We start from the raw sequence: 22,911 nt of genomic DNA on the forward strand, positions 1-22,911 counted from the left end.
CGGCTAACGATAACTGCAATCGGCAGATGCACCGAATAAGCAGAAGTGACGAAACTTAGCACGGAAATTCTTCGGCACGTAAGTATAGTGCACTTTCACGGTAAGTAGCAAACACCTTATTTCTTCTAACTATATTTCTTCTGCATACGACAAACAATTTGAACTTAATTTTAATCTTGATTTTTATTTTTCAGGCGGACCGATCTAACTAGGTTGCAGGTTTAATTACGACTGAAATTTCTGTGTCATTCTCACAGTGTGAGTTAATGTTGGCTCACCACTTCATATCATCGCCTGGTTGCCAGAAGGGCTAGGAAAACCGGTATAACTGGTGCCCGGTAGCACCGATCCTCGCGTGAGAACGAAACATCTCACGCAGTGGGGCCAAATAGTGCGAACGAACATCTTTGATAGCGCGCAAAGTATACTAATCGGACGCAGATTGGTGATGTCATTTAAATGCGCTTTCTTCTTCAATGGCAGAATCTTTGCGTGTTTGCAGCATTCAGGGAAGGTAGAAGTTTGGATACACATGTTGAATAAATGCGTTATGTGTTGCACAACTAACGGTAGGATCATACTTAGTTGCGTTTCGGCTTCGCCTCATCAGAAACCGACACTAACTTATTGTCGGAATAGATTAGCGCCGGCTTGACGCAAATCCCTTAAAACTAAAACACACTTTGTGTTTCAATCGAACGATTGAAACTGATCAAATTAAAACTGATCAAACGTGATGTCCCGTTCGAGCATAAGTTCTATTTATGCCGATGAGACACAGTGAAGCCGAAACTTGTCTTGGCTTAGCAAAGCACTATGCTATATTTCACCCTAAGGAGGAAAATTTGGTAAAAATCAAATTTTGGTTCTTACCAAATTTTCCTCCTCAGGGTGAAATATAGCATAGTAATGATGATCTTAATGAAGCTAATCTGTAAATCGTCTAACCCAACAGCGTTCGATTTAATATCCCAGATAGCATTGACGACTTCCCAGTACCGCACAGATTGAAACGAAAAGTTGTATGGCGAAGGTGGTGCTGCTCGCAATGCTCTCGGTCCTCTATGGTTACTGTTCATGTAATTGGCTAAAAATGTTTGATTTACCTCATCTGGATCACGCTAGCACGGAAGCGTCGATTTCGTCTTGCCGACTCCAAGATTCCTAACACGTTGCCAGAGGGTTTTTGAAGGAGTGTTGCTATCCAAATATCCGTTCAAGTACTGTTGTTTAGCTACAGCGACTTTCACGTTAGCACGATTTCTCAGCACCTTGTACCGCTGCCGTTTTTCATTTTTTAAGTGCGTTGCAGCTTGCAACCAGTTTTTATAGGCTAAATCACGTTCGAGTAGATACCAAAAAAATCGAACAATTTTTAAAAAATACGAAATTTCAATGAGGTACTGAAAAACTTTCGGCACTCCGTGATGCAACTGGACGCACATAATCATTAATAAAATAAGTTAAGAATTATTTTACATCTCCAGTGTTGTAATTCTTCGAAAGACAAACTAACAATATCATATTACCGTATAAAAGTGACCCTATATACGAGATATAGAAAGTGCGGCATCTCACCCGAAATTACCCTATCGGTCGGACAAATAATTGTTTTACAAAACCCATTGTGAAACTCTAGCCTTCTTCTATTTGTAATAGAGATGGTAATAAAAAACCGTTCTCGATTTCGTCTCGCGACTAGCTCATGAGACCATTTGTCCTTGATATCATCTGACCAGGAAGCATACACTTTTCGATTAGATTAAAATGACCAGATGTTTTTGAAATGAATGCGGGACACTCTTAACAAAACCATGTGATATAAAACAAGACCAAATTTCTTCGGTGTGAATGCGGGACTAACCTGACAAAAGTATTAAGTTGAAGTAAAACTGGTATTTTACAAGTTTATAATATATTTAAATTCACAGAAATAAATTATTCACTTTTATAATTAATCATATTTCACAGCTGAGTGTACTTTCTTTAGTAATTCCTCGCTTGCAGAAACCTTCGAATAAAATTTTTCGCGTGATTCAGAGAAATTTTGCTCAACTTGTAAAATTGCTTTTAGTGTGTCAATGCTTAATTGGGTTTTTTTCAGAAGTCTAAATTTTGTTAACTAATGAAAAAACACGCTCCGTAACTGCATTAATCCCAGGTAGGTACAGGGCGAATTCGACAATTCATTTAATTCTACTGAAAGGGATATTAATTGTATTTAAATGATTGAAAATTTCTAGCCATTTATCTGCTGTGTTCACATTCATATCTTTCCAATGCTTTAACTTACTTTCATCTGCATACCTTTCTTATATAATTCGTTTATTTGATAAGTCACGTTTGCATTAGCTTAAAGGTGCCAATTTTAACTCCGCTAGCGAATGACGGATCTCAATAGTGGCATGTCTATAATAATATACGTACATGGAACTATTGAGAACCAGAGCTACAGGTCCAAAGCCCTGGTAAAGGAGGATGGTTGTGGTGATCTGGGCCGAGGTCACCACGGAAAGCAAGGTAGGTCATAACCCCAATTCCAAGGCGTGAAGCGACCCATGCCGAGAAATGAGTGATCGAGGGGGTGAAAAAGATGCTCGATCGTTAACGGAGCCTGTGGGGTACCTGGGCAACCCCCACAGTAAGCGTCCCTTACCAGGTTAATGCGGAGCTCTGGCGTGGCGGACATTTATTCTCGCGCTACTCGTGGGTACAAACATGGAGAACAAAAACAAAAACAATAAACAGTCGGAGGTGCCAAACCCCTTTGCTAGAGGTGGTTTGGCGAGGTCTCCCCCCCCCGTGGGGAGAGTAGTGGAGCGATGAGTGCTGCATCTGAAAGCACCAGTGACCCCCCAGCAGCGGTAGGAAATAGCCCTACCAACGCACCGGACGGGCCACTATCGGCGATGCGCAAAGTGGTGGAGCAGCTCGATTCAATAATCGAGTACACTAGCGCAAAGCAAAACATAAGCAAGGAGTTAAAACAGAGTCTCCTGGAACTCCGAAAAACTGTTCGTGTCGCAAGACAGAAACAGCAGGCTTATGCCAAGAGGGTGGAATGTCGGGAGAAGTCCGACAGAGAAACCCAGACAGTGGCCTCCAAGAGGGAGGGAAAAGAGAAGGTCGATACGGGCACTCAAACAGTGGCCTTCACCTTCTATGGAGCAGCCACGTCGCTCGAAGCGGCGGCCGAGTTTTCCTCGAAGGGAAAAGGCAAGGTCCCCTCGAAGGGAAAAGGCAAAGGTCGAACGCGAAGCGCCTAAGAAGTCGCCAGGCGAGGGTGCAAAAACCGACACCAATGGGGGCGCTTGCGAAACTCGATACTGTGCTAGCTAATAATGGCTCCGCTGTACATTCCGTAGAAACGGAGTGGAGGCGTGGATTGACGTAACATTTGCCAGCCCGAGTCTGGCTCCAGGCATGGAATGGAGAGTAGACGAAGGCTACAGCCATAGCGATCATTTAGCAATCCGCTTTAGGATCAACTATGGTGTGCAGCATCCGAGGGCGGGAGACCCCTGTCAGGTACGCAGGTGGAAGTCCAATCACTTCGACAGCGAAGCTTTCACCGCGGCCCTGGGACTGGAGGCCAACACCGACAGTCTAAGCGGGGATGCGCTGGTAGCTGTTCTATCACGCGCGTGCGACGCCACTATGCCGAGAAAAACACTTCCAAGAAACGGTAGATGCCCGGTATACTGGTGGAGTGCCGAGATTGCAGCTCTACGGTCAGCCTGCCTCAGAGCTAGACGTAGGATGCAAAGAGCTCGCACCGAGGATGCAAGAGAGAACCACCGTGAAGTGTTTCGAGCTGCGAAATTGGCCCTTAACAAGGCCATTAAAAGCAGCAAGAGAGCGTGTTTCGACAACCTGTGCGAGAGTGCCAACGCGAATCCGTGGGGTGACGCCTACAGGATTGTGATGGCCAAGACCAAAGGGGGCTCCTCACCCCCAGAATGGTCTTCGGACCGGTTGGCAACGATTATCGAAGTACTCTTCCCGTCTCGAGCCACAAGCCCCTGGCCACCTGCACTACGAGACAGTGCGGGCACGGCCGAAATGGTGGCTCCAGTGACGAATGAAGAACTACTCGCAGTGGCTAAATCCCTAGCAATGAACAAAGCTCCAGGGCCGGATGGAGTTCCAAACAACGCTCTCAAGGCAGCGATCATAGCGAACCCGAACATGTTCAGGCTAGCTATGCAGAGATGCCTTGACGAGTGCCGTTTCCCCGATAGATGGAAAAGGCAGAAATTGATGCTGTTGCCGAAGCCCGGGAAGCCGCCAGGCGACCCATCGGCGTACAGACCAATCTGTCTGATCGACACGACTGGCAAACTGCTTGAGAGGATCATCCTCAACAGGCTAACCCCGTACGCGGAAGGTACGGACGGTCTGTCAAGCAACCAGTTTAGCTTTCGGAGGGGTAAGTCCACAGTGGACGCTCTCAACTCAGTGATAAATACTGCCGAGATAGCGATCCAACGGAAAAGGCGAGGTATTCGATACTGTGCGTTAGTGACACTTGACGTGAAGAACGCATTCAACAGCGCAAGCTGGGATGCCATCGCGCTCTCGTTACACCGGCTTAGCCTACCGGTGGGTCTGTACCGGATCTTGGAAAGCTACTTCCAGAACCGCGTACTGCTATACGAGACCGATGCTGGTCAGAAAAGGGTTCCGATTACCGCCGGAGTCCCGCAGGGCTCGATCCTAGGCCCGGTGTTATGGAACCTCATGTATGACGGGGTTCTGAGACTGAAGTTCCCTCCTGGGGTCAAGATCGTCGGCTTTGCTGACGATGTATCCTTGGAGGTCTACGGGGAGTCAATTCCTGAGGTAGAACTAACCGCAGAACACGCGATCATCACGGTGGAGGAATGGATGAGCGCGAAAGGCCTGGAGCTCGCTCATCATAAGAAGGAGGTAGTTATCGCCAACAACCGCAAGTCGGCACAACATGCAGTTATCCATGTGGGAGAAGTCGCGATCACTTCACAGCGAAGTCTGAAGACTCTCGGAGTCATTATAGACGACAAGCTGACCTTTGGCAGCCATGTCGACTATACATGCAAGAGAGCGTCGACTGCTGTTGCGGCTCTATCGAGAATGATGTCCAACAGCTCAAAGGTGTGCGCCAGTAGACGTAGGTTACTGGCAGGCGTGGCCGTATCTATCCTCACGTACGGCGGCCCGTCATGGTCAAGAGCACTGAACTGTAGGTAACCAGTTACCTACAGAAACTGGAGAGCACCTACCGCGTGATGTGCCTCAGAGTGATATCTGCCTACCGCACGGTATCACACGATGCATCCTGCGTGATAGCGAGCATGATGCCAGTCGGGTTGGTCATTCGGGAAGATGAGGAGTGCTTTGAGCTACGTAGAAATAGGGGAGCCCGCGAGCGCACCAGGGTGACCTCGGTCGCCAGATGGCAGCGTGAGTGTGACAACTCCTCGAAAGGTAGGTGGACCCACCGGCTGATACCTAGCATATGAGTTAAATAAGAAGAAGCCGTGAACGTCACACAGCTAAATCTTAACCATTGTGCAGCAGCCCAACAGCTGCTGTGGCAATCGGTCTCGGAGTCGAGGACAGATGTCGCCCTCTTATCAGACCCGTACCGCATCCCTGCCGGCAACGGCAATTGGGTGTCGGACGGGTCTGGAATGGCGGCAATCTGTACAACGGGACGGTTCCCGGTTCAAGAGGTAATACACTCCTCCGCCGAGGGTGTGGCGATTGCCAAGATCAATGGCGTGTTCTATTGCAGCTGCTACGCCCCACCAAGGTGGCCAATAGAACAGTTCAACCAGATGATCGACAGGCTCTTGTCGGACCCAGTGGGCCGGACGGTTGCACGCCGTGTGGTGTCGGTTTTTGCATCCTCGCCTGGCGACTTCCTAGGGCGCTTCGCGTTCGACGTCTTGCGATTGCCCTTGCCCTTTCCCTTCGAGGGGAACTCGGCCGCCGTTTCGAGCGACGTGGCTGCTCCATAAAAGGTGAAGGCCACTGTCTGAGTGCCCGTATCGACCTACTCTTTTCCCTCCCTCTTGGAGGCCACTGTCTGGGTTTCTCTGACGGACTTCTCCCGACATTCCACCCTCTTGGCATAAGCCTGCTGTTTCTGTCTTGCGACACGAACAGTTTTTCGGAGTTCCAGGAGACTCTGTTTTAACTCCTTGCTTATGTTTTGCTTTGCGCTAGTGTACTCGATTATTGAATCGAGCTGCTCCACCACTTTGCGCATCGCCGATAATGGCCCGTCCGGTGCGTTGGTAGGGCTATTTCCTACCGCTGCTGGGGGGTCACTGGTGCTTTCAGATGCAGCACTCATCGCTCCACTACTCTCCCCACGGGGGGGAGACCTCGCCAAACCACCTCTAGTGAAGGGGTTTGGCACCTCCGTTTGTTTACTATTTTTATTTTTGTTCTCCATATCAAATCCCACGAGTAGCGCGAGAATAAATGTCCGCCACGCCAGAGCTCCGCATTAGCGTGGTAAGGGACGCTTACTGTGGGGGTTGCCCAGGTACCCCACAGGCTCCGTTAACGATCGAGCATCTTTTTCACCCCCTCGATCACTCATCCCTCGGCACGGGTCGCTTCACGCCATGGAATTGGGGTTATGACCTACCTTGCTTTACGTGGTGACCTCGGCCCAGATCATCACAACCATCCTCCTTTACCAGGGCTTTGGACCTGTAGCTCTGGTTCTCAATAGTTCCATGTACGTATATTATTACAGACATGCCACTATTGAGATCCGTCATTCGCTAGCGGAGTTGTGTTTCTTAGAGATGGCTGGACCGACTTGCGCAAAGTTAGTCTCAAATGAAAGGTACAACCTTCCCATAGGCTGCTATTGATTTTTTTATTGATTGGACTTCCGGTTCCGGAGTTTCGAGTTGAAGAGTGCAATCGCACAGCAAATTTCTATATAAACTGAAATGAAAAATTTCCAAAATCAAATTTGTATTTTTGATGCCAAATGGCTTTAAAATGCATGAAACATTGAGATTTGATGTAAACTCGAAAAAAATAATGTTTGACAAAAATTAACTTTTTTGGACTTTGATACATTTTTGCCTTTCTCATATAGAAAGGTTATGCAATCACTCTAAAAATCGTCAATCGTACCGACCCGGAGGGAGTATGCAGTGAGGGGAAACTTCTTCGAATGCTGAATATCTACATTAAAACCTCGATTTTATCAGCCAAATATGAACATATGTTTGATGGACTCGAGCAGACGAACAAGACTGAATTCGAGTAAATCCTTTCTTGAGCATGTTTTCCTTATCATGAAGATATGCAAAAATAAAAAGTTCATCATAATCAAAAATATTTATCAGACTACATCAAGGGACGGGAAGAATATTTTAACAGCTTCAGTTCATTATAAAGAAAAAAAATTGCCCGATTTAGTCAATGTCCTCATTTAGTCAGCCTAAAATACACCATGCGACTGATAAAAATGGGTCTTTACTGTATGTGTTATTCACTGTGTTTCACATTAATAGGTACATTCCATTTTTGGGGATTTTTTATTGCATCGAACTACAACAATTTTAGGTAGTTTTCAAGGGGTTATTTTATAGACTTCTTCCAAAATTTGGCGAACCTATTCCAATTCGTATACCAATCAATTGGTATACTTAAGGGTTTATATGTTACAGATAGAGAAAATACCAAGGGGTGAGTCACTTAGAACAATGTGCCACACACACTGTACCACCTACGATAACACGATATAAGATAGCGATTCACAGTAAGACACGCTCATTTCACTCGTTACCACAATGTGTGGAACAATGAGGCACACTTCTGACAACTCAAAAACTGTCAACAAAGTGTAGTTAAATAGTCATAGCAACCATTGCTTTTGTTTTAATGAACACCATGGCACATTGTGGCTCATTGCGGCACAAGCTACCACACTGTTTATTTTTGAGCACAAATCGATTTGTGCTAAGCGACTCACCCCTTGGAAAATACTGATATTTTCAGCTTTTTTCCTACACAATATTACGAAAACTTATTAAACAATTTTTCCTAATAAGTTTGTGAAAATTATAAACTATTTCAATTTTTTTAATGGTTTTATTTTTTTTTTTTTTTTTTATCTTAAATACGTTTATTTAGGCCCAAATGCTTTAGCTTAACGAGGCCGATAATTCATTTTTTTTTTAATTACATGTCACATGTTAGTGGGGGAAAGGAAAGCCGTATTTAGGGGCGGCTTGCTCCCCTCTTATGTAAGTAAAGGAAAAAGGTAGGAAGTGGGATACATATTGTGTAATTGACATCGTCGTTTGCTGATTGATCATTGTGGCGGATATGCACACTTTGTTGTAGTGTTGTAGTTTCCAGCCTGTAATCGCAGGGGCGAGGGGAGGGTCGATATTTCGGATAATTATTGGCACTCTGATACTGTCATGATGTTCTCTATATCATCTGCATGTGAGGTATGTCATGATGTTCTGGGTAGACGGTTATCAAGAAGGGTATGCACCGAAGACTCGTGAAGCAATGCCATATTGTAGATACAGGGATAGGTTGGTGAGATTCTACTGTGAATGAGAGAGGGGAAAATGTATTAAACTTGGACATCAATGGTTTTCAAAAAGATATAGATAAGAAAAATATAGGGGTGGTCACGGCTTGCCAGGACGTCCCGGACTGGCACATAGGGTGATCTACCTCGGGCCCGAAGGGAATCTATTAGTTGGGACCTGGCAACACAGTACTCTGCGCACAGCCAAACAACATGCTCGATGTCGTGGTAGCCGTTCTCACAAACACAATGATTACTTTCAGCAAGCCCTATACGACGGAGATGCGCGTCAAACGAGTAATGGTTGGACATGATCCTTGACATCGTACGAATAAAGTCCCGGTTCACATCCAACCCCTTAAACCAAGCACCTTCGGGATAATGGAATGTAGCCACCGTCCCAGATGCCCATTGCTCCATGAGGTTTGCCAACTATCGAGCGTCCTCTGACGAGAGATACTGAAAAATTCGTTGAAGCAAATTGGTCTTTCGTAAGTGTCGCCTTCTAATGCGCCCACCTTGGCTAAAGAGTCCGCCTTCTCATTGCCCGCAATAGAACAATGTGACGGGACCCAAACCAAGGTAATCTGGTAAGATTTTTCAGATAAAGCACTCAGATATTCCCGTATTTTCCCCAGGAAATACGGTGAGTGCTTTCCAGGCTTCGCCGCACGGATGGCCTCAATGGAGCTGAGACTATCCGAAACGATGAAGTAATGGTCTGAGGGCAGGGTGTCAATGATCCCGAGAGTATACTGAATGGCAGCTAATTCTGCGACGTAAATTGAAGCAGGATCATTGAGTTTGAATGAGGCAGCAAGATTTTCGTTGAAGATACCGAAGCCTGTGGACCCGTTGAGAATTGATCCGTCAGTGTAGAACATTTTGGCGCAGTCGACTTGATGGTATTTCTTATAGAAAATATTTGGGACCACTTGTGGGCGAATATGATCCGGAATTCCACAAATCTCTTCCTTCAAGGATGTATCGAAAAATACAGTGTGATCAGAAGTATCTAAGAGATGAGCACGGTTGACGTTATACGTAGATGAATTGATGTTCTGTGCCATGTAATCGAAGTACAAGGACATGAATCGAGTCTGAGAATTAAGCTCGACAAGCCTTTCGCAATTTGCAATCACCAATGGGTTCAGAATATCGCATCGAATGAGTAATCGATATGAGAGGTCCCAAAATCGATTTTTCAGAGGTAGAACGCCCGCCAGCACTTCGAGACTCATCGTATGGGTCGAGTGCATGCAACCCAAGGCAATACGCAAGCAACGATACTGGATTCGCTCCAGTTTGATGAAATGTATGTTCGCAGCGGAGCGAAAGCAGAAACATCCATACTCCAACACTGATAATATCGTTGTTTGGTACAGCCTGATTAGGTCTCCTGGATGGGCACCCCACCATGTTCCAGTTATTGTACGGAAAAAGTTGATCCTTTGTTGGCACTTCTGTTTCAGATACCTAATGTGACATCCCCAGGTACCTTTAGAGTCGAACCATACCCCGAGATATTTGAATGTTGAAGCCTGAGCAATAGTTTGATCCATTAATTGAAGCTGTAGTTGCGCTGGTTCACGCTTTCTAGAAAATACGACTAGCTCAGTTTTCTCCGTGGAGAACTCGATACCCAGCTGGAGAGCCCAAGCAGACAAATTGTCCAAGGTATCTTGCAGTGGTCCTTGCAAGTCGACGACTTTAGGACCTGTAATAGAGACCACACCGTCATCTGCAAGCTGCCTTAGCGTGCAGGAATTGACAAGACATTCGTCAATGTCATTCACGTAAAAATTGTAGAGGAGAGGGCTTAGACATGAGCCCTGGGGAAGACCCATGTAGCTAAATCGTGATGTCGATAAATCGCCATGCGAGAAATGCATTTGTTTTTCAGACAACAGGTTTAGCAAAAAGTTATTTAAAATTGGCGAAAGACCATGCTGGTGCAACTTCTCATAAAGAATGTTGATCGAAACTGAATCGAAAGCCCCCTTAATATCCAAGAATACTGATGCCATCTGCTCTTTGTTAGCATATGCCATTTGAATTTCTGTTGAGAGCAACGCAAGGCAATCGTTCGTCCCTTTGCCTTTGCGGAAGCCAAATTGTGTATCTGACAGTAAGCCATTTGTTTCGACCCAATTATCGAGGCGAAACAAGATCATTTTTTCGAATAACTTCCGGATACAGGACAGCATTGCAATCGGACGATACGAATTGTGGTCGGAGGCTGGTTTTCCTGGTTTTTGGATGGCGATGACCCTCACCTGTCTCCAGTCATGTGGGACAATGTTACCCTCAAGAAACCTATTAAATAAATTCAACAAGCGTCTTTTGGCAGAGTCTGGCAGATTCTTCAACAAGTTGAATTTGATTCTATCTGGCCCCGGGGCTTTATTGTTACATGATAAGAGAGCAAGTGAGAACTCCACCATCGTAAACGGTGTTTCGTTCGCGGTATTGTAAGGCGACGCGGCGCGGTAGATTTTCTGTGCCGGGGCGGAATCCGGACAAATCTTCTTGGCGAAATCGAATATCCAACGGTTTGAATATTCCACGCTCTCGTTAGTACTGTTTCGGTTTCGCATACGTCGGGCCGTGCCCCAAAGAGTGCTCATCGATGTTTCTCTTGTTAACCCGTCGACAAACCGGCGCCAGTAACTGCGTTTCTTAGCTTTCATTAAATTTTTCATTCGCTTTTCTAACATCGCGTACACTCGATAACTAGCAACTAACCCGTCGTTCCGGAAGGTTTTATACGCGACAGCTTTCTCCGCGTACACGTTTGAGCACTCTTTGTCCCACCACGGGTTGGGAGAACGTTTTTGGGTGTTCACGTCGGGTACTCGTTTCGTCTGAGTTTGAATCGCGCTATCGAGAATCGAGTTGGACAAAAACTTATATTCTTCCTCCGGGGAAAGTACCTGTGTTGAATCGATAGTTTTGGATATCGCAGCAGCGTAGCTCTTCCAATCAATGTTTCGTGTGAGGTCATAGGGAACATTGATTGGTGCCGATGGTCTTGAACCAGTGGTGATTGCAATTACAATTGGTAAGTGGTCACTACCGTGGGGATCAGATATTACCTTCCACTTGCAATCTAACCGTAGTGATGTCGAGCATAAAGATATGTCCAGTGCACTTGCTTGCGCTGGTGGTCTAGGGATCCGTGTCATTTCCCCTGTGTTCAGAATTGTCATATTGAAGTTGTCACAAAGGTCTTGAATTGTCGAAGATCGATTATCGTCGTATAGACAGCCCCACCCCGTACCGTGAGAGTTAAAGTCTCCAAGAAGCAGGAGGGGCGAGGGAAGGTGTTCAATCACGTTGGAGAATCTTCGATATCCCATCATGGCCCTAGGAGGAATGTAAATAGAAGCAATGCAAAGATCTTTGCCTTTGATTGTTGTTTGACAAGCGACAACTTCAATGCCTGGCGTCGAAGGGAGGTTGATTCGATTGAAGGAGTAGCACTTTTTGATCCCTAAAAGTACCCCCCCATATGAGTCTTCTCGATCCAAGCGGATAATGTTAAAATCGTGGAAGTTGAGGTTTATATTAGAAGTTAGCCATGTTTCACATAGGGAAAATGCATCACAATGATTGTAATTTAGCAAGTGTTTTAATGAATCGATTTTGGGGATAATACTTCTGCAGTTCCACTGTAAAACAGTGATCAGATCCCTGATTCCGTCTAATAAGTTAGCCATCGAAGGATACGATCGCTGTAAGGAGGGGCCATTGTTCAGTCAACTGTTTTAAAAATGTTCTTACTGTTGGTAGAATAGCAACCAGCAAGCTTTTCATAGGATCGGTAATGTTGAAAGTTGTGAATATCCAGTCCACAATGTCAGAAAATTTAAGGAATCCCGTTTTAGGGTGAGTTTCTGACTCTAAAATTGGAGCACTTGGGATTTTTGGTGCCCCAGGGAGTGCTGGGAACTCCTGGTTGTATCTCAATTTCCCAAAACCAGGAGGTATTATCTTCGGATTTGTACCAGCACTTCCAGTTGATGAATTATTTTTATTTTGTACCCTTGTTTGGGACAACCTAGGACCCTTACGAGGAAGTTCAGGTGAGTTTTGATTAGGTCTTTTCCTAGAGTTTCCAAGCGGAGCCAAAGAATGCCCCTCGCAAGGGTCGTTAGAGGCGTTATCGTCAGTTGGCAAGAGAGCGAATGGGTTTTCGGAGATAAGTGGGACAGCTCTTTTAAGCATTTCTGCGTAAGAGCGTCTGGAGCGATCTTTGGCGGATCGCTTCAGTTTATCCGCGCGAAGTTTGTACGTTGGGCATGTCAAAAGTGCATGCGGATTCTCCCCACAGTAAACACACTTCTCAGCGGGCCTACTGCAAGTATCATCCGCATGGCGTTCCCCACATTTACCGCACCGTTGCTTGTTGCTACAGTAGGTGGCCGTGTGACCTAGCTGCTTGCAATTGGAACAATTCATGACCCGCGGTACAAACAGGCGTACAGGTAGACGAGCTCCTCCCACTTCAACGTAGCTCGGAAGTGCAGATCCGGCGAAGGTTACGCGAAACGAGTCTGATGGATAGTAATTACCATCTTCGATGGACTTTGAGTGCAATTGCTTGCACTCCAAAATCTTAACTGATTGAAGGTTAGGGTCCTTAAAGCGGCCAGCCCCATCATTCATCAGATCATCGACAGTTAGACCCGCATCACTTACCACACCGTCGATCTCCACATCACGAGAAGGGATGTAGACGCGATACTCCAGCGTAAAGAGGCTATTGCTAACGATATCATTGGCCTGCTTCAAGTCAGTAACGACTACGCGCAGTTTATCTGACTGAACCTTTTTAATCTCGGTTACGGCCGAGTAACGTTTTGTCAGCTCCCGTGCAACAGTTATGCTGTTTAACGGTTTATTTTTGGGCCGAAAGTATACCACCCAAGGACCAGCGGATCCATCCTGGTAAACCTTGACTCGGGGGGGCTGTGAGACATTGGGGGGAAGTGGATCGACCATAACATTATCTGTCTCAGTATCAGATATATGTTCTTCTTCCCCATAATATTCGTCTTCGGAGGGTGATCCTTCTGTTTGTTCCATTTTGTTGCGGGAGCAACACGCTCGACCGCACTGTTTAACTTAAATCAAAATAAAAAATCAAAAGCAATAAAAAGAAGAAAAAAAATCGATAAGAAAAGTAAAAAACAAAACACTTCACCAGTTGGTTCCTGACGAGCTGGTAGGTGAATTGATCCTTCGTTTGTTTTATCCGTCACCCGCGTGACCTTCACACAATAGAGCTGATATAGCTCGTCTAAACAAAGCCGTCTTTCAGGCAAGAAAACTGTTTAGTAACTTCACTGCACCGATATCGCAGGTTATAATTATCACTCGCGGGACTGTTTATTACTAATGCTTTACTGCAGCCTCTGCCACAGCAAGCACCTTCGTACCACCGAAAAAACTAAACCACACCGGAGAGAACAAAAGCACTTGTTTCCCGGTACAAAGTTGGGTTACGAATGGTTTTATTTTTATTTAACCGTGATTTTTTAATAAATAGTGACCATCGCTTTACAACGTAGTATATTTTTTATGGCTTGCGGTGAGCACGCTCTCTCGAATTGCTGAACCGAAAATTATGGAATAGAAATTAATTTTTAGTATTCTTTACAGATTTAACTCGCCGCGCAGACAGCTTTGAATTAGACCCGCTGGTGCCCTGAGACGATTTCGCTAGATTTTCAAAGCACTGCGCACCCAGTGCATTAACGCAAGGTTATCGAAAAGTTTCGTGAAAATGAAAATTCCAGTAATGATGATGATTTTCCCAAACGGTTCGTTTTCGAGAGGTTTTTATTTGTTTTTTGGCATTAGGATTAGCGATAATAATTCAAATCAAGGATGCTACTCGGAAGTCACCGTTAGAAAAAGTCGATGTCGAAGTAAAATTTGGAACTATACACGCATGCACTTCAGAGATAGCGTGATATCAGGAGCTGCTATTTCATTTCAACGCTTTTTTGTGAAAATGTAAACATAAGGCTTTTTTTATACATGCGAATGAGGGCTTTGAAACGCAACAAATTAACCTAAAAATTTGGATCCTACGATATTGCTTTCTTAAACTACAGCAAAAAATACAACGGACGAAACTGTATTTTTGTTTGTTTATTTAAAGTTTCGCCCTCCTCGCTACATGCAAACACACAGGGCGATACTAGAAAAACTCTAGAAAGAGAACTGCGGAGACTCCATTTTGGATCGATTGGATTCGCGTTTAGCTGTCAAAAAACAAAACCAATGGAACATTGCCTATCCTTTCCAGTAAATTTTGTAGAGCTCAATCGGCCCGATTACCAGGCCGATGATCGGGCCGACTAAGCCCGATAACGGGCCGATCAGAGCAGGATATCGGGTTTGCATCCTGCAATTTTGCACCATTTGCATAAACCGCGTCAACCTTCGAATATGTCAAACGCATCGACGTAATCGGACCGACGTGAACCCGATGTCGAACTATAGAAAATCGAGCGATCGTTGTGCTCCTATTTTCACGGTTCTTCTTATTTTTAAGATTTGCTTTCTTTTTCTTTATCGGATACAAACAATGCAAGTAATTTTTCTTTTTATTTTTCGCTCCTAAGCTAGAAAATAACTATCTCAAAGCAAAGTACATCATTTAAATACATCGGCATGTGCGCTAATTGCACGAAACAGAACACAGGACGCTTGATCCATGAAGCATACACTTTGGAGATCCGTCGCGGGAGTCGTGTTTTGGCATAGTTGGCGAATGCCGAAATTGAAACCTGGACAGACGAGTGTCCAGCTAATACGTTAAGAACTGAGAAACGCATTTAAATCGCTGAAATATGGCAATGGTTCGTACCAGTTAAAACCAGTTTCTTGGTAGTGTTCTCTCTGAGCTTCTGATTATGTTGTTTGGTAGTCTTCGCTCAACACCTAGGCAAAAAATATTTAAAAACAATTTTTAAAAACTGCTCATGTATTGTGATGTACTGTTACCATTTTACACGGAGAATCAGGTTGAGTTGTCCGGTCCTTAACTTCAACAGGGCCCCGATTATAATGAAGACCACCTTAAATATGTAAAAAAAACATTAAACTAAATATTACAAAAACTACGCTACAATGTACCGGTGGACAAATTGCTTTGCTTTACTGATGAGTTAATGCTGATCCACAAAGGACTTTGTCGGCGAAACTGCATTTGATGGTTGCCTAAGCTGCACATTTTATAGTTATCTAGTAAGTGACGGAGATTTATAATCAAGCCGAATCTATGTCCTCTGATGATTAACCGTACTTGAAATCTGCAAATGACAGATTAATCTGAATACGGATATGACAAGTGGACTACTTTCGATGTACTGCATTAAAATCTTATCGATTCTGCAAAATAATGGAGCCTAGCTTCAATTTGCGTTGTTCAATTAGCGCAGGTTTGTATTGAACATTCAATGCAACATATTGGACGGCTCAGTAGTCGTAGCGTAGCACAATAGGGAGACCAGGGACACATGTGACACAACAGTACGTCATCTACTGAAGTTTGCCTTCGCCTCTCATAACGTAATAGTACAATGGTTTGCACAAGTACAACAAGAAAACGGTCCAGTAATGTCCGCTATTAGAGTAGGACAGGAATGATACTCGATTTCCGTTTTATTCCCTTAGCACATCCATCGCACCACGGTCGTAGTCGAAAGTTGTAGGTCAGTGGATGGGCTACGTATCCGACCAAGAAGACCTACAAGAAAAAAATTCAATTATTACATATAGGTAAAATTTAAAGTTATATAGTTTAGTCTTGTGATTTACATTTGGTTTGATTGATCAGTAAATTACTTGTAATGCAATCCGCTTGCATTAACTTTCAGCGGCAGAGTGGTGCATTTGCGTGCTCATACAGGGATACCTCTCTTGGCATCTAAACCTTGAGCAATGGTTTTCAGGAAGATGTAACGTCAACAAAACATCACCCTACACCGATCCAAGCACTCTGCTATTTTTATTAGTGGAATAAGTAAGGCAAAGTTGCTTGCAAAACGATGAATAATAACATTGCCAAGACCTACTACGATGTATCTAACACGATAATGATCTGTTTGGACGGGTCGTAAAAGCTAAGCACACATTCGAGAACACCATAGAAACGGCGTTGTGATCTTGTTTGAAGCGATTAACGAGGAGTGTTTCGTTCTGGTACGGCTTGACCAGACTGCCGGCTTGACCAGACTGCCGGCAGCATGTTATCCATGACATGCTGGAATAAGTTGGATAGGGGCTTAACTTCAAGAATAGGCCTCGATCAACAGGTAGGCGTAAGACAATGTTAATATTACTCGATCGGCACTTAAACAGATTAAAAAGGTCCGCATGTAGCTATTCGTAATATCAGTTGCTCTCAGTTAGTTGATGATCTCGAACTAAATGTTGTCTTGAGTTTTCAGTGTGGAAGGATTTTCGTGCCACATAATTTATAAGGAAGAATGCACACAACTTGTGCCTGTGGCTTGATATTGTTGGATTGACTGCTTCAAGTAATATGAAAAAATAAGAGAATAAGGGTGGCTGCCTTTGTTCTTAGCACGGTTCTTTTAGCGTCAAAGATTTAATGCTAAAGTGTACCCTTCAGTATGCTGTTTGTAGTTCAGAATTACGTCAAATATAATGTACCCTGACCGCTAACCGATCTATTGAGAACTTCTACCAAGATCTTTTAGCTTCAACTTTCAAGGACCGATATCATTTCCATCGGTTTTCCTAATCAATTCTTCAACCCGTCAATGTTCATCGGTAGAGCATGTTGTATGCAAAATTTTCCGCTGTATCATGTATGTATGTCAGCAGGATACAGTAAGTTGTAAAATGCTGGCACAAAGTTCGATTGAAATAACTCGTATCCCAGATACTGGTGGTGGTGTCGCACCTTTCGGAGTGCAATAAATTGTGCGCTCATGCCGTGATAATCTTGATCTTTGGTTTTCTTCTGCTTACGTTACCTCTACGTTAACAGAACACAGTTAAGTCGTATTCTTCAGCACAATATTGTTTGATGAAACCGCTACTGCGGGCAGTTAACCAGTAGCGTATATTATGCCAACGAAGAGCACCTGAAATAAAAAGATATATTAAAATTCATTTAAAGAATCAAGTACGTTTCTTGTAGCGGACCCTACACGAGACCAGAATATTGTCAATAAAAATATTGACAAGACAGCATCAATACGTCAATCCCACTTGAATTCTACAGGAACAATATTTTCAAAATGGCTTTAACCGATCAATATATTTATCAATAATTGGTTTATTGTAAATATTTCTACTCGTGTAGGATCCGCTTGTGACTCGCGATTTTCTACAAATCGTTGCAAATCATCGATACCGCCAAGGGTTTGTTGTATGCCGACAAATGTTACAGACGTTCGCAGATCAAGTTGAAAGAAATCCTCAAATAAACAAATCTTCGATTGTTTCAGACACGGATATTTTTGGAAACTGCGTATGAACAGGGCGACAGGATCCGATTAACCCTCCCTTCGGTTGTTCGCTCGTTGTAAATCAGCCTAGTTCTGGTCAAAGGCTTTTAACTTCCGCTTAATTGCTCCATACCGAAGATGTAGCTATAAAGCTAGATTCTAGAAAGTGCTCTCTGTCTCACTACAATGTCATTCTTATTGTGATATTGAATGTACGGTTTAGATGTAAGGATATGGAGAATTGATGGAGAATTGATCGCGTATAAACGAGAACGCATTTAGAAGTACTAAAACGTTCACTTAATCACTGGAACGTGTTTCGAGGGTTTGTATGTTAACATGTTTAATCGCATGAGCGTTTGTATGTTGCGTGTATAAATTCGATTGTATGGCCACATGGGCATTTGCATATTCGCGTGGGTTCATGAAGGTATGGGCATACCGTATGTACGTACGTTTGAGTGTACGGTTCAGACGATAAGCGTCGTTGATTTTTTTTTTGTATAACGTGGTCTAACCACGTCCAACTGAAGGCATCAACCAGGAGTGCCAGGACCAAAGGAAGAGGCTTCCGGACGTGAGTAATTTTTGATCGCGTGGGAACGCACGTTTGTTTAATCGCAAATGAGACGTTCATAAATCCGTGGGTGTTCAAACGTTTACTTAATCACAAGGGCTTTTTTGGTTTTGCGAGATCGTGGACGTAGGTTTGCGTGGATGATCGCAAGTGTATGTTGTGTTTGTGAGCAGGGTTATATTATCGCGAATGAGCGTTTGTATGTTATCGGGTTTGATCGCGACGGCGTGTGTCGCTTGTATTTAATTCCGCGTGCATGAATTCACTTGTATAGTCGTGAAGGCCCTGGCGTATTCGAATGTTCACGAGAGCCGCGATTTTGAGTGCATGGTTTAGATCTAGAAGGGAGTGAGTTCTACCGATCGCATTGAAACAGGTGTTGGTGTAATGGTAGTAGAAATCGTGCTTATAAATTCGTAACTGTTAACATATTAGATTGATCACCAGAGTGTTGCACAACCCAATTCGTCTGTTTCGTTTTGACAGGAATGATATGGCGAAAAAAAATGAAACTGGCAACGTTACCAAATCAAAGTGTGCTGTTTTCATTTCCGAACCACTAATAAACAATCGGTATTCTTGGTATCCTTTTGCTCTTATTAAGAAAATAAAAATTTGAACTTACAATATCCTGTCGAGTAATTTTACAAAGCAATATGCGGTGTGTGTCAAACCACCAGTAATTCCGCTGATTTCAAAAGAAGATTTATCGAAATTTGACAAGCACAAGGATTCCGACTATGGTTTTCAACGAGTTTAAACTTTTGCCGATCGTACGACGAAGAATTCCGATCTGAAAGAGAATATTCACAAGAATCGTTGCGATCAGACGCGCGTAAAGTCGACGATGAACGGACTATCCGGGTCGGATTCTATCAATGCGAGTTTCGTCATTGGTTATGAGCGTAAGAAGTTTATCTGCGCGCAGGAACCATTGGATAGCACTATTGTGAATTTCTGGCGAATGATTTGGGAGCAGCATTTCGAAATCATTGTGATGCTGACTAACCTGGAGGAGTACAATAAAACGAAGTGTGCCAAATATTATCCGGAGAATATCAACGATTCTACCCAGTACGGAGACATTATGATAACGTTCATGTCAGATAACTATTACGCGGATTATACCATTAGGAATTTATATGTTGGTTGCGAATAACTATAGATTTTTAGTAAATGGATTAAATAAATTATTCTACATTGTAGGTCACGAAACGAAACGTCAATTCAGCCGGTGAAGAAGTCGAAAATTTTTCCCTTGTTTAAGAGTTATCATGTTAAATAAATTAAAAAATAAAAGGGTTTTTTTTACAATTTCAAGCTATCAAATTATTTCTCCTTATCGGATTCGGCTTTCTTTCCCAGTGGAACGGCCGCTTTTAATTTTTCGGTGATTTCCAGAATTTTGCTTCTGACCAGTTCCAAGTAAGCGTCAATCGACTGCTTGTTATTTTCGTAGACCTTTGGCAAGGTGAATAGTGCAACGAATGCAATGATGACACACGTCATTCCGTTGAAAATGGCACCGACATAGGCTAAGCAGTAAAGGACAACGCCAAACTTGATAGAATCGATTACATCTTCCACCAGGAACAGACGGCGTAACTCCGACAGCAGAGCGTTGGCATGCGCCACAGCAACCGTGGTCAGCTGCTGTACTTTCTCCTGCGATAGGGTCAAATCCAAGTCCAGGTATTCTTTGAACGGGTGTCCTTCGGAGGTCTTTTGTGCGGCCTGAAGCACGTTCTTGTAGATTCGGAACGAAACGGTTCCGAACAGGTCCAGCAGCGAAACGTACGAGAACACGTTGACCAACGAAATTAACGACATGGCGAGCAGGATTGTTAGAACACTGCCGAACACGATTGCTGATTTCTTAACATCGCGCCAGTAGATCAGGGATTCCACTTTCGGGTGCAATTTCTCCGGCTTGAACCAAGCATCCAAACCAAACTGCTGTATACACCGCTCAGCAAGTTTACTGCAAGAAGCTTTTACCGGTTTCGGCATTTCCTCCGATGGTTGTCTCACCGGGGTCACCGCCTTTGGAGTAACTGCTTTTGGGGTGACAACCGGCGACGGGGCCGCAACTGGTGCGGGATCGGGAGTAGCAACAGCCGCAGTCGCATCAGCAGCAACAGCAGAAGCAGCCACTCTTCTTCGAACTGTGGCTCCACGAATTGGTCCTTTTTGTTGTGACTGGCGAAAGCACTGAATATATCTTCTTTTTCTACACTATCGGAAGCAGCAGCAGTAGGAGCACCAGATGGCTCTTCAAGTTTTTGATTTTGTGCTTGAACGAACCTCGGCATACGAGTTCATGTTCATTAAAAGTCATAAATTTTCAAACATAACAACAAAGCAAAAGCTGTGTTGCTAGTTTGGCAATAATTCATCAAAGTATGCTGTCACTTTGGCAGTGTACCTTTATCGGTGTACCTGGGTTATAAAATGTGTCCTTGAAAAATCGTTAGAGCATTCCGTATTAACATGTTTGTATTTGGTTTAATTTTGAGTGTACGGTTCAGATGAAGGAAGAAAGTTAGCTTTCCATCTCAATGAAGTCTCCAACTTTGGTGCTCTGAGACTTGTTGTCTGAGTATGAATGAGTTTTTTTTAATGTGTGTGAATGAGTGGGGCTTCACTTTGATCACGTATTTTTATCAATTGCGATAAATTTCCAAAATGCTGTGAAATGGTTTTTTCCATGGAAAAAAATCATAAAATTTCCACGAACATTTAAAAAAGGTCATTGCGGGAGAGACGCCGGACCGTAGTCACAAACTGAAAAATGATGAACAAAAGTATTTTTTAGCACTCGTTGATGTTTTTGTGATTAGGGGTCTTCAGCTGAGTTTAATGAAGTTTGATTATACCTATCAATCGGCTACCACCTTCACTTTTCTTAAGGGGGTACAACCATTTCTATAAACATTTTTTTATTCAACATTTCAAAAATATTTTTCCTTCGCAACTTTATGTAACGGTTAAGTTGGTGTAACTTAAAAAGGGTACTATTTATCTCTATGTTTGTACGAGCGATATATATATATATATATATATATATATATATATATATATATATATATATATATATATATATATATATATATATGTATATATATATATATATATATATATATATATATATATATATATATATATATATATATATATATATATATGTATATATATATATATATATATATATATATATATATATATATATATATATATATATATATATATATATATATATATATATATATATATATATATATATATATATATATATATATATATATATATATATATATATATATATATATATATATATATATATATATATATATATATATATTTGTTGGTAGGGGTTCCTGAAAAACAGTTCTTGACTATTTCTCGCAACAATGAATTTATATAACTTAGGTTTGTTCTTGTAAGATTCATTTTGAAAAAGCATCAATTCGTTGAAATTCTCATTTTTATCCCAATATTGACATCACTACGAATCAAAACGTTCACGAAAATTAGTGCCTGAAGCTTTAATGAATAAACCGAAGTAACTAATACTTAGATACATATCGCCCGTTTTAATATATAGATAAAAAGACTCATAATCCTATACAGTGGTATTAGGTCCGTTAGTTTGTGGATATACATCATTAGAAACTATACCTGATGCAAATGATCATTTAATAACATTCCGAGGTCAAAAAATACGTTTTAGCTACGTATCCTCCGCCATCGAGTGCGGCATCTCACCCGCAATTTTAATGCGGCATCTCTCCCAATTGTGCGGGAGAAATGCCGCACGACGACATTTTCCCCTGAAATTATGGATGACTGTACTCATGTTGCCTCCCAAAAGGTCCCAGCTATTCAACCGATGCATGAATTGTCAAAAAAAAAATCGAACGATTAAGAAAAACGAAATTGTTATATGGTGCTGAAATATTTTTGGCACTATGTGATGCAACTGGACGCACATAATGAGACCAGCACCGTACTCCCTGAACTGCCAAAGCAGGAATCATTTCTAGGTTGCCCAAAACTGGCTAATATGTCTCCAAATTTATTCAGAAGGTTGACATTTGATTTTTATTTATACTCAGGTTGCCCTCTGGCAGACCCCACGAGAAACCTCGCTGGAAACTGCAACACTACAACACAGTGTGCATATTCGCCACAATGATCAATCAGCAAACGACGATATCAATTACACAATATGTGTCCCACTTCCTACCTTTTTCCTTTACTTACATAAGAGGGGGGCAAGC

General features: G+C 43.0%; 1 protein-coding gene across 1 annotated transcript; it reads right to left on the bottom strand.

The window, feature by feature from the left end:
* Positions 1–19,960: 19,960 nt before the first annotated feature.
* On the bottom strand, positions 19,961–20,953 carry LOC131680271 (reticulon-1-A-like). Its single transcript, XM_058960990.1, has 2 exons — positions 20,936–20,953; positions 19,961–20,830 (listed from the first exon to the last, which is right to left on the bottom strand). Exons 1-2 carry the CDS (start codon positions 20,951–20,953, stop codon positions 19,961–19,963), a joined length of 888 nt encoding a protein of 295 aa, XP_058816973.1.
* Between the last annotated feature and the right edge of the window lie 1,958 nt (positions 20,954–22,911).

This window comes from Topomyia yanbarensis, chromosome 2, assembly GCF_030247195.1.
Source record: "Topomyia yanbarensis strain Yona2022 chromosome 2, ASM3024719v1, whole genome shotgun sequence".
Lineage (NCBI taxonomy): Eukaryota > Metazoa > Arthropoda > Insecta > Diptera > Culicidae > Topomyia > Topomyia yanbarensis.